General features: G+C 35.9%; 1 protein-coding gene across 1 annotated transcript; it reads left to right on the forward strand.

Annotated features, from left to right (window-relative positions):
• The first annotated feature begins 1,750 nt into the window (after window positions 1-1,750).
• LOC107786562 (eukaryotic translation initiation factor 3 subunit I) lies at window positions 1,751-9,752 on the forward strand. The gene is made up of 8 exons (XM_016608054.2): window positions 1,751-2,009; window positions 3,189-3,404; window positions 5,200-5,327; window positions 5,750-5,869; window positions 6,040-6,129; window positions 6,630-6,716; window positions 6,849-6,928; window positions 9,429-9,752. Exons 1-8 carry the CDS (start codon window positions 1,826-1,828, stop codon window positions 9,502-9,504), a joined length of 981 nt encoding a protein of 326 aa, XP_016463540.1. The 5' UTR covers window positions 1,751-1,825; the 3' UTR covers window positions 9,505-9,752.
• Window positions 9,753-12,262: the final 2,510 nt, after the last annotated feature.

Genomic DNA, 12,262 nt, shown 5'->3' on the forward strand with positions numbered 1-12,262 from the left:
TGTGATATACATATCATCTTTTTTCATGTTTATCTTCTACTTTGAATTTTCAATTCAAACCACCTCAAAACTCTACCAAATCATCCCAAAATCGAGATCAAACTCCTTAACATGTATCCAATCTATTCCTAAAGCACCCGCTCAAATGAAAGCAAAAAGTTTGACTTACAAATAGTTAATTAGATGATATTAGTAACATTTGATTAATATTGTTAATATTTTATAAATTGGTTAATTTTGATACTAATTTGCTTATGAGCTTGCATAACCTGTAGTTTCTCAAAAATGAATGGGCCAGGCCTAAGTCTAACTGTTTTCTTGATGGGTTGAGAAGCACGAAACCTAAACCCTTACAAATAAACCCAATGCTAGCGAACCTACTTTCACTAAACACAAAACAACCCGCCCCAGTCACTCTTACACAGCGGAATATTAGCTCGCCACCTCGCTACCTTGCCGGAATCTCTGCCAAGTCAGGGCGGCTCCATAAAAGTAGTGGCTAAAGCCAAATTTTAATAAGAGGCCTTATACTTTTTTATTAGTACATATACACACATATATGCAAAAAAATTAATCTTGCCATTTTTTTAATACTTGTTGTTTATGGTATATATATATATATATATATATATATATATATATATATATATATTCTTAATGGGATAAAGTCTTTAATTTCACATAGTAATATTATTATTTATATTAAAAATGGGTAATTTAAATAAATGAGATGTTAGAAATGTATTTGCCATATAGTACCTTTGATATTGTTGTAAAACAATATATTTACTAATATGAAGATTTAAGTAATTTAATTTAGAATTTTAAAAATATTTTTATTGTTAAAGAGTAGACATCTTTCTTTCTTTTTTACATTTTTTTGTAGTTTTTTTTTTTATTTTTTCTACAAATATTAATATTGTCTAACTTAAAATAAAATTATAAAATCTATTATTAAAATTTTGGGGACCTAAATCAAGGCTTTACTAGTCTCCTGCTAGAGCCACTTGCTCACCCCTGATATTCTCAATAAAATTTGTAAAGTCTCAATTAAGATAAGACAATAATGGCAAGAACATTAAATGACGTGAGTGTGTCATTCAGTTATCAAATGTGAATGAAGCTAGTTGAACAATACGTTCATGGTGGAAAAATAGTCTGTAAATAATTATTGATCATCAATTATGGGTAACTCAACAAAACTGGTGGCCTAAAACTAAAATATATTAAAAAGACCCTGTAACTTCTTTTATAAAAACTACATAACTTTGATCTAGTATTGAGAGCGCAACTCATTATGTATGGGTTAGGCGCACGTCATATGATATTGAATTCTTCCTTTAAGTGAAAATGGTAAAAGGGTGAGCCCATTATTCATCAAGGTTTGAACCTTGCGACATTTGTCTCATAGATTTCTTAGTTAGAAAAGATGAGACACAAAAGAACTTACTTTCCGGTGTGTAGATCAATCAAATGTGAGTTAAAATTAGAAAGTAAAATCGTGAGAAACACGAAAAAAGACTATACATAAAGGAAGAAAAATAGAATTGATGAGAAGGTAAATATATTATTTAATTCAGTGAGAGAAAAAATTTATCCTATTAACTCACTCAATCTTACTTTTACCAAATTTTAAAATCTTTTATTAAATATTATATAAATATAAATTATAAAGTATATGGAGTATTAAGAGGGTGTTTGGCTAAGCTTATAAGCACTTTTTGGCTTATCTATGCGTTTTGGTAAAATTAAAACCTCTACAAGTGAAGCCCTTGCCTTACCCTAGAGCCGCCCTTGTCACAGAGTAATCGTCGTCCGGTAGAAGATGAGGCCGATATTGATGAAGGGCCACGAAAGGCCATTGACGTTTCTGAAATACAACAGAGACGGGGATCTGCTCTTCTCTTGCGCTAAGGACCATACCCCTACCGTTTGGTTCGCCGATAACGGCGAGCGTCTCGGCACTTACCGTGGTCATAACGGCGCTGTTTGGTGTTGCGACGTTTCCAGTAATTACCCCCAACTGATTTATTTAACATTATATCGCTTGTTTTATTTGCTTATTAGCTTTTTTCTAGTTTAGGGCCAAATTAGATGATTGATTGATTCTGATTATTTAGATGAGCGATTATCAGATAATTAAAGTTAGAAATCAATCGCCCTTAGGGATTTGGTCTATGGGTTAAGTGCACGGGTTCGAACCCTGTTACAAAAAGCCTGTTATTTAAGAAGGGTAGACGGCGCGTTCATTATCCACTGATTAGAAAAAAATAAGTTTGAAATCAATTAATTCCCTAGGGTATTACTAAATGGTTGAGGCTAGAAGTAACAACCGCGAGGTTTTATTTCAGCTGTAGAGGCTCAATTCGAGTCCCATTTGCTATTACCTGGTGGATTAGTAAAGGTGAGAAAAAGGCATCACAGAAACCGCGGCACTCAAAAAAATTAGTTATTAATCAATTTCGTTGACAAATAGTTGATTATCTCCTATTAAGTGATAATTAGTCTAATAACCAAGCATTGATTTTGGTCAGGTGAAAAAAACAAAGAACATTAAGGGCTTGTCCAGTGATCATTGTTTGGTTCTCACATGTTAAACTCACTTTTGGCTAAACCACTTAGATTTTTCTAATGAATGTGATTACTGTAGAGTTGAATATCCAATAATCATCCTGGGCTTGTCTTACTGATTTACTGCAAAACCAAGTTGCTTCAGTCGCTTAACTTTTGGAAGTCATTTATTTTCTTTTGTTTAGGATGATTTATTGTCCTCTATCTTTTACTTCTTTCCTTACCCAAATAGTCTTTTTTCTTAAAGAATATACAGCTTTCTTTCACAGATCTCTTTATTTCTCTACATTATTTTTCTTCATATAGCTCAATCTGAATACACGGAATTTCTTAGTATTCTCTTTATGTATTATATCCACTTCGGTCATTGAAAATTGAAAGTACTAAAATAGCTATAGCTCATTGGTTTTGTCAGTTTTTAACTTAAAAGAGCTCAGAGGTTCAATACTTGCTGACATGTTTTCTTTTTCTCTCTAAAAAAAAGTTAATGAATATACAAAGTCACAGACCGAGAGAACAAATGAAACTTTTTTGTTTGTATTTGTGTGGTAAAGGTTTATTATAACTATGGTAAAATGACTATCTGTGGTTGTTGACTTGTTGCCCGTTTGCTAAAGGGGATTCGGCCAGGCTAATAACAGGAAGCGCGGATCAGAGTGCAAAGCTGTGGGATGTCCAAACTGGTACCCAGCTGTTCACATTCAACTTTGATTCCCCTGCTAGGTCTGTTGATTTTTCGGTTGGTGATAAGCTCGCAGTGATCACCACTGATCCTTTTATGGGACTGCCATCTGCTATCCATGTCAAACGCATCAGCAGAGATCCCAGTGACCGTAAGTTTCTGGAACTCTAAGGGTGATCTTCTGTTGTGTTATCTTGTTTAATCGTTGGGTTGTCTTTTTGATAAGTAATTGCAGGATTATATTTGTGTTTGTATAGTATATGTTAACTTTGTTTTCTCTTTTCTTTTTAATGAACTGAATTATTGTGAAAGCACTGAGCGAGCTGTTTTGCTATGAAGTTTCAAGTATCTTGTGCACAGGCATCATGTCTCCACTGTAGCCATTCTTAAGCCTATTGTGTTTCCTTTTCAGAGATGTGAAGAGTGGACTCTTTTATGACCTTCAGTCAGAGTTGTACAGATGCATTTTCTATTTGATTATGACTATATAAGCACGTAGCTAATTTTAAATGACTTAGATATATTGTGAATAGTTTCTCAAGTCACCAATTAAGTAGCTATAATAATTTTGCTGATTCCTAATTAGTTTATCGTGTTGTGTTATCATTGCCATCATTTATCAGGTGTTTTTCTATTTTTTCTTTTGTGCTGATATTTTGGTGGTTGAGATTGTTCCTGGTATGGCTGCAGTGGTTATTAATGTTGAAGAAGTCTTGTCATTATAAATATCAGCATATGACTATGTGGTTATTCATTACAAATATCAGCATATGACTAATTGTTAAAATATGTCGATTTAATGTGCTATTCTATTTCTCTCTGACTTGCCAACTCAGGCCACCCGGTTCTATATATGTGTGCCCTGACCCCTGTTCTCAAGCTGAAAACAGCACGGAGACTTAACCTGCATAAGGTTCCCTCTTGGTACTGATTCTGCCATCAGTGGCAGCAGTTTCAAAACCCAACTTCCATACGGGCACCTACTTTATCCATCAATACTTGCCAAAACCAATATTAATGCAGAAATCCCACCATTTCATTTATTCTCTGTGATCAGTGCAACCAGAATACTGGAGTAAAACCATGTCCACTCATTATTTTCAAGTTTGGAGTACCTCTACCACTGGCCACTTAGTCCCCTTAGATACTATATGTTGGTTTTGGAGCATGATACATTTGGGTATGTAAAGTGAATTTATTGATGCATGTTGGAAGCTGATGGTGTACAGAGCTACTCCCATACTTGCTCCATAGAAAGCAGCTTAGAGAAACCAGATCAATTGTCCTGTTACAATTACTTGTCCTTTCAACTGTAGAGTTACTAGTGTTATTTCTGACTTAATAAATAATTTACTGGGGATATGGAACTTGGTGTGGGGTCTTGGGGAGGCAAAACAGATCACATTTATTTCTCACTCGCCTCTTTTAAGTTCATTTTTGGATTTAAAAAAATTCCTCTAGTCGGTTTGTATTCCCTTTTTGTTTTTTATCCAATTCACTTATCATTAATATTTGACTAATTAGCTTTTTGTATTTTCCTTTATGCTACGTGAATCAGAATTTGAGAATTGATAACAGTTGTCCTGTAAAGAAAGTTATCAAAAGCAAAAATAAAGACGTGTGCGGTTAATGCACAAGTGAATGAATATCAGGGTTTTCCTTCTATTCAATTAATACAAATGAGAAAGGATACGTATCATTAGGGAATGTTTGTTGTCAAGGGTTAAGCCAGATATGCTTCCAGAGTTGTCAACTCTATGATCTAATGCATTGATATGCTTTGGACTTCGAGATGACGATATATGCCTTTTATAGTTTTCTGCTGTTTCCCCGGTGGTTGCTCTCTTACTGTGACCCACTTTATCTTCCATAATTTGGGCACTTCGTGACTTTCATCTCATGATCTTGACATTCACAGTATCTAATAAGTCATCTTATTATTTTAGAGATTGGCGAATCAGTGCTCACATTAAAGGGTCCCCAGGGAAGAATCAATAGAGCTGTGTGGGGACCCCTGAATAGAACAATCATAAGTGCCGGTGAAGACGCTGTAATACGTATCTGGGATGTTGAGGTACGTTGGTGCGTTTCAGCATTATGGAAAAATATGCTGGCAATATGTGAAGTTCAAAAGATAATTTGTCTTATTACTCTAGATACTTTATTTAATTTTTTTTGAACAGTTAGGTTTTTTGGTCAGGTGGGCCTGCTTTTGCTCTATTTACATTGCACTGCCTGTTTTTTTGTTTTGTTTTTCTTTTTAAAATTTTATTTAGTTTTAAGATAGTTCTGGCTGTTTGTAAGCTATTGTAGTGTTCTGACGGTCTTTCAAAATCTGCAGACAGGAAAGATACTGAAGGAGTGCTTTTGCTCAATTTACATTGCACTGCCTGTTTTTTTGTTTTGTTTTTCTTTTTAAAATTTTATTTAGTTTTAAGATAGTTCTGGCTGTTTGTAAGCTATTGTAGTGTTCTGACGGTCTTTCAAAATCTGCAGACAGGAAAGATACTGAAGGAGTCTGACAAGGAAGTTGGTCATAAAAAGGGTATTACATCGCTACAAAAGTCAGTAGATGGTTCGCACTTCATTACCGGTTCCCTTGATAAATCTGCAAAGGTAGCTCTTTATAGCCCTTGGAAGTATGGCCAGTGTTTCATTCTAAGTTCTTGCAACTCACTGGCAATATACTTCCATTTCTGATTTTTAGCTTTGCACGCCCAAATTCCACTTTGTTTCTTTCTTTTTATAATTCCTCTTAGTTACTAATCTCTCTGCTGATTTTCCAGCTTTGGGACATCAGAACTTTAACACTTATCAAGAACTATACAACTGAACGACCAGTGAATGCTGTCACAATGTCGCCGCTTCTTAATCATGTATGTATTGACACACTCCTTAACTAATATATTGAATGGTTCTACTGTACAAATATCTGTTGTCCCTATGTAGCGTGCTTTGTTTTGTGCGACGTGTTAAAATCTTCAAATATTCATGCAGTTACCCTACATCCTTGAAGATAATGTCTGCCAATTGCAGCTCACTTTATGTTAATAGTCAGTGTTCTAAGTCTTTTATGAAGTCTTTTAAGCTCAAAAACAATTTTTGGGTGGAGAGTTACAAGTCCACTATCACAAGAGAATGAATAATCCGTTTATCCTGCGGTAGATCTTTAATCCTGCGCAGGATATTTCTCTTGTGATATCACTGATTAAAAAATACTCACAAAAAACAAAAATGGAGATGTCTCACTTTGCACCGGTTTGCTTTTGCTTGTCTAAAATTTGGTACCATGTTTGTACAAGCAACAGTTTCTCCGATGGCTTCTGTAATATTTCTTAAAGTATCTTTCTAATCTAATGCTCCTCATTGTCTATAGGTGGTTTTGGGAGGTGGTCAGGATGCTTCAGCTGTCACAACTACTGATCACCGTGCTGGAAAGTTTGAGGCCAAATTCTACGACAAGGTAAGCAGAGATGCTCTTAGTGTTAGGAATGATCTCCCCCACCCCGATAAAGAGAAAAAGGAGAAAGGGTGAGTTTTATTCGGTTTCGTAACATTTCGGAGTGTTTGTAATTTCTATCTGGAAATGCATCAGATTCTTCAACAAGAGATAGGAGGCGTTAAAGGGCATTTTGGACCAATAAATGCTTTGGCTTTCAATCCTGACGGGAAAAGGTAACTGATCATTCCATGTTCTTGCATCTCATATGTGGATGTGCTCACGTACTTATGCCCATTTTTGAAGTTGATTTGGGATCACGTATTCTAGATTTTTAATGCAATACTTTTTCCTAAAAATTGTGTTCTTGCCTTTTTCTTTATGGGGTTTTAAGATATCTCATCTTTTCTCGTCTTATCGGTTCTTTTTGTATTACTGCTACCTCCATATGCCAAAGATGAAGTTGTGCTTTTTAAGAATTAAGTTTAATAAGAATGATAGTGGTTCCTAATCAGTTTTTCTTTGAATCGCATGTATATTGAAAAGTAATGATGAGTGAATAAAAATGTTCCTGTTCAAGAAAAAGGTGGACTTTTCTTAGGACAGCTTGGAAATTTAAGGCAACCATTTTTGGACGAGAAGAGTGAAATTTTTTGTTTCAATGTGCCAACTGCCTGTTGGTGCCAGTGTGGCAGTCCTTGATGATTCTCTTTATTTTCTCTCCAAGTTTTTGGACCAAGTAACGAGTTTTGGATCCTTTCAACTAAAAGGTGAAAAGAGGAAAAGAAAGACGTCATATTTGATTGGAACTCATTTTTGTTAGGACCATGGTTCCTAATTTTATATTAGGTTGAAATTGAGTTAATTCAATTGATCCTTTTTAATTTTCCTTGAAGTGCTTTTAAGATTTATTTAGATTAAAAAAAAGTTAAGATGTTTGTCAGGGACCTTTGCAGTTTTGTTAGAGATTTGTATGTCAGTGTATGTTACTAAGTTTAGTGAATCTCTAGTTTAGACTACCTGTAATTTGTTTTACAAGACAAATTATTTAGTATTCTAGTGAAATTGGCCCGAATAAAGCTGAACGGATAAAGAGAATTCATATAATTGATTCCAACTAGTTTGAAATTGAGGTGTAACTGAAAGCACATATTAAGATAAGCTTACAGTAAGGAGAAATCTTGTGTTTGTCTGGTGGGGTTTGCAAATTTGATGCCTCCTGTCTTTTGGTAGGATTGTTTCTATGGTAGGAGTATTATCAAGGAAACTCTAGTTGATGTTTGGTGACTGCATTGTGGTGGGGTTTTGAAAATCTGATGCCCCTGTTGCTATTGTTCGATGCTCGGAGTTTAAAATTTTCATGGTGTATATTTACTGAGAACTTATGTTGGTGGATATGTCGAACGGAGCTAAGTTTTCCATTTGACAACGCAGTGCGAATGGTTCTTAGGAACTCCAAAACTCAAATCTTGTTTTTTCCAATGTTGGAGAGAGCACAATGGACATTGTTTCCATTAATATCTATTTGATCTTCAGCAAGTTGTTGAAGTGTAGTGCTGCATGAGAAAAGTAATGGAGCAAGTACTTGTCTTTGGTATTTTTTTAGTTTTGGTTGGTTTGTCACGTCTTTTCTTCAGCTGTGGACATTGATAACAAGCGGTGAGCTTGTGGCATCTCTCTTTCCTCACTTTGCAACTTTTAGTATCCCGTAGCTACATCATGTCTGGTGCAAGAATATAGGCTCAAGCATAGTGGACTAGAGTTCTTGACGTTAGCATTTTTTTTGTGCACAACCAAAACATATATATCATTTCTCTTGTAGCTTCAAGCTCAACAAGTGCATGTGCGTACTTCTCTTCCATCTTATGTTTGATTGGGGTGAGGAGATGATGGGTCGAAAGAGGAGAAGTGAGTGAAGAAGGGTAGAGGTGAAGGAAGTAAAAAGATACATAGGAAGGCCATAAAAATGGATCTTTGTTTGATGTTGGACAGATCTTGAAAGAGGTTTCGTGTTGTAGAAGAAACACATACACTATAATCTAGAACACTATGTGGGATGATACTGGGTATGTTGTTGTTTACACTAGAATCTAGAACAGAAACACAAATGTTTTTTGAGATCAGAGTAGAACCTCTCTCAGCTTCCTTCCCCTTTTTTGGATAAGGAAAAAAGGATAGGAAAGTGAGGTATTATTCTGGTCTCGAAACGTGTCTCTCTGTTTACCATCAATCAATTGCATCCTTGAGGATTACAACTTCAATTGGTTAATAAAAACTGGAGCTCAAAATGAGATAGGAGAACATACTACTGTGACCATTATTCTATTGTAGACATTTGAAATCTGCTATGAAAAAAACAATAAAATATGCAGACAGCTCCTTTGAACTTCCTCCTTTGCAGTTGCATCCTAAACCTTGTGGTAGGAAAAACGATATCTTGATGTCATTCTCAGAGGTTCATGTCATGGTCCAGCAAACATGTCTTTTATTGTTGTCCTGATCTTATCTTTTATCTGATGTCCACTAGCGCCCCAATGTGTTCTATGCTGCTTTCCGCTTTCATTTTGTCATGTTAAAATGTGTTGTTTCTAATTACCTGTTATATCCTCGTTTACTTCTAGATGGTATAATGTTGATCAATTTCCATGTTGAATATGTTTTAAGCCTCTGATGATGACCAGGTTAATTGATTCTTCCATCTAGAGTGTCATGTGAACTCCCTATTTCATTTTGCAGTTTCTCAAGTGGTGGTGAAGATGGATATGTGAGATTGCATCATTTTGACCATGATTACTTCAATATCAAGATTTAGATTTTGATAAGATAGGGTTTGGGAAGTTGAGCTTTTTTGGTGTCCAGTAGAGAAGAATGGTGCTTATTGATGTTTCTCTGGAAACATCTTTTAGATTATGTCCAATGAATTTCTTGTATACTTTTATTGTTGCAAGCTATGTTTTTCAGGTTGGAGAAAATAACATTTTCTTTATGGATAAGTTAAGCAAACATATTTTTGTTGGGTTATTTTGAGGGGCAATTTTTTCAAGGTTACACTTGCAACTACACAGCTAGGAGGGAACCTCAGCAAAATGTCTTAGTTTGCATGATTTAGCTTTATCCCATACTCAACTAAATAGTAACTCTTTATGTAGCTTTTCTCTTCTTTTTCTTTGCTCCTTTGGTCTTCAGCATTTGTTTAGGGTGTAACTTTTATTACACTCTTCTCGAGGTCCCCTATTGTTGTGCTTGATATTTCAAAAGTTGGAGATGATGTCCCAAATTCTTTCCCGGTTTTAAGATAGCGTTGCATCGATACTTTTCTGATGAATGGAGCATATCCATCTTTACTCTTTTATTTAAAATTTTGTTTTCTTTCATATTAAAGATCTTTCGTTAGTTATTTGTTTATTGTTATGATCATTAAGTTTGAGTAATATTGGAATATATATGAATAAAAGATTGCTGTCGAATTTATGAAGCAAATAATGGTCATGTAAAGGTGGAAATTACTCACAAAAACGTCTTCGTGAATTATAGGTTTGTCCGTTGGTCAATTCTTGTTAAACATCTTGGCATCTGCCAAATTATCATCGCCGCAAGCGACAAGACGAGATTGAGTTTTTGATTTTCGTTGTAAGGTCCCGTAAAATTTTACCTAAAACCCGAGGTTCTGTGGTGGCGAGGTAGGCTATATGTTTGGTGATGGTAGTATGGCCTTTTTGGGTTGAACAATGCGTTAGGGAGTTAAAGGAAAATATTGGCAGAAAAAGACATTTCTGAGGCCCACTCTGCGGCTGCAGAATCACTCTGCGAGCCGCACAGTGAAGCAGAAACTTGAGCAAAATTTGTGGGCCATAATGCGGCCGCATAATTACTTTGCGGGCTGCAGATTGCATCACAGGATCGACATGAGGAATTCCGGGAGGAGATTTTGCGGTCCACTTTGCCATCGCAGAATGGCCGCATACCCAGGCAGAGATGCCCAGTTCCGGAGGGCCATTTCGCAGACCGCATAAGCATTATGCGGTCGCATATGCGACCGGAGATTTTGTTTCGGAGCTTCATTTTTTTGGTTTTTATAACCCGACCACATTTCGTTATATAGACTCTATGGACCATTTCTTAAGTAAGAACCTCACATTTTGAGAGTGAGAAAGTGCTCTAGAGAGGGAGAGAGTTCCTCAACCAATTGTTCCTCAATTCTTACTCAAATCTTGGAAGATTAACAAGGAAAACACACTAGGTCTTCATCTTAGAGATAAGATTCTACACCCTAACCCTCAATTTCTAAATTTAACTAAAAATAGGTAATTAGTAAGGCAATTCTTGGGTGTGGGAGTTGTTCCTCTTGCATGCATGTGTTATCAAGGGGTGCAGGAAGATTATTGGGCTAAAAATGGTAGATAATGGGTGGATGATGGAATCCATCATAGTAGGGCCTTGAAACCTTAATGCACACCTAGTATATGATAAAACGCTCGAATGAGCTGGAACTATGATCGTCTTCCTAATTTTTGGTTCAATTTGTTATATTTCTGAAATAGATCGAAGTTGCTAAGATTTTCGGAATATTTTAGACTTTAAGGAAGTTCAAGTGAGGTATGTTGGCTAAACGCTTCCCTTAGAATTGAATCTCACAATGTCATTGTAAGTCCCAAGTTACTAATTATGAATCGATTATTTCGAATAGACTTTGTGTTAAAAGACTTTTGTGTTCAATATGTATTCCAAATGCTCTTGTTAAGTTGTACTACTATTTGGTAATGTGTTCAAAGTATTGGTTGCCTTGCTAAATGCTATGGCTTCAAGTTGCGTTTCAAATGATAGCTAATGCCAATTGTGTAAGAAATCTCAATGCACTTGAGACTCTTGTTTGCTCGTATGTATGCTTAGTGTCTTGAACGTAAATGCCTTTTGTTGAAAATTCATGATGATGGTTGAAAGTGAAAAGGTGAGCATGAAATATAAAATATGAAATACGGCCAACACGCCACACAAAAAGGGGATATTACAATTATGACCACTAGTGCCAATGAAATAAAAAGATGTGAAAGAGTTATGAAATGGGATGTTTGATAGAAAAGGATGATGTCTCGGATGAGGCGGCCTAGCCGATCGGGTCGTGATCGGACGCCATGCCGCACACATGGTGGTGATTGTGTTGAAAATTGAAATTGAAATTGTGATTGTGGTTGATGTCTCGTATGAGACAGCCTAGCCGATCGGGTCGTGATCGGACGCCATGCCGCACACATGGTAGTGACTGTGTTGGAAATTGTAATCGAAATTGTAAACGGTGGCATATCGGTACTAAAGATCTCCCAACTTAAAACATGGAAATCACTTGAAAACTTGATGTTTTGGGTATTGTTTGAGACTCCCATTGATTTTATGATTGTTCATTCTTGTTTTATCGTTCGTTCTATTGAGAGGGTGCTTAGTCATTCATACTAGTACTATTTCATATGTACTAACGTCCTTTTTTTGTCGGGGGTGTTGCATCTTTAATGGATGCAGGTGGTTCCACAGCAGGCGTCTTTGATCGTTGATAGCGGTACACCCTCTTCCCAGTT

The sequence above is a fragment of the Nicotiana tabacum genome, chromosome 12 (genome assembly GCF_000715075.1).
Source record: "Nicotiana tabacum cultivar K326 chromosome 12, ASM71507v2, whole genome shotgun sequence".
Classification (NCBI taxonomy): domain Eukaryota; kingdom Viridiplantae; phylum Streptophyta; class Magnoliopsida; order Solanales; family Solanaceae; genus Nicotiana; species Nicotiana tabacum.

Bases quoted from the DNA above. Each gene is read 5' to 3' on its own strand.
- LOC107786562 (XM_016608054.2), top strand. From the start codon at position 1,826: ATGAGGCCGATATTGATGAAGGGCCACGAAAGGCCATTGACGTTTCTG. The intron at 6,130-6,629 runs GTATGTATTGAC...CATTGTCTATAG, and splicing joins TGTCGCCGCTTCTTAATCAT to GTGGTTTTGGGAGGTGGTCA. The intron at 6,929-9,428 runs GTAACTGATCAT...TTCATTTTGCAG, and splicing joins TTCAATCCTGACGGGAAAAG to TTTCTCAAGTGGTGGTGAAG.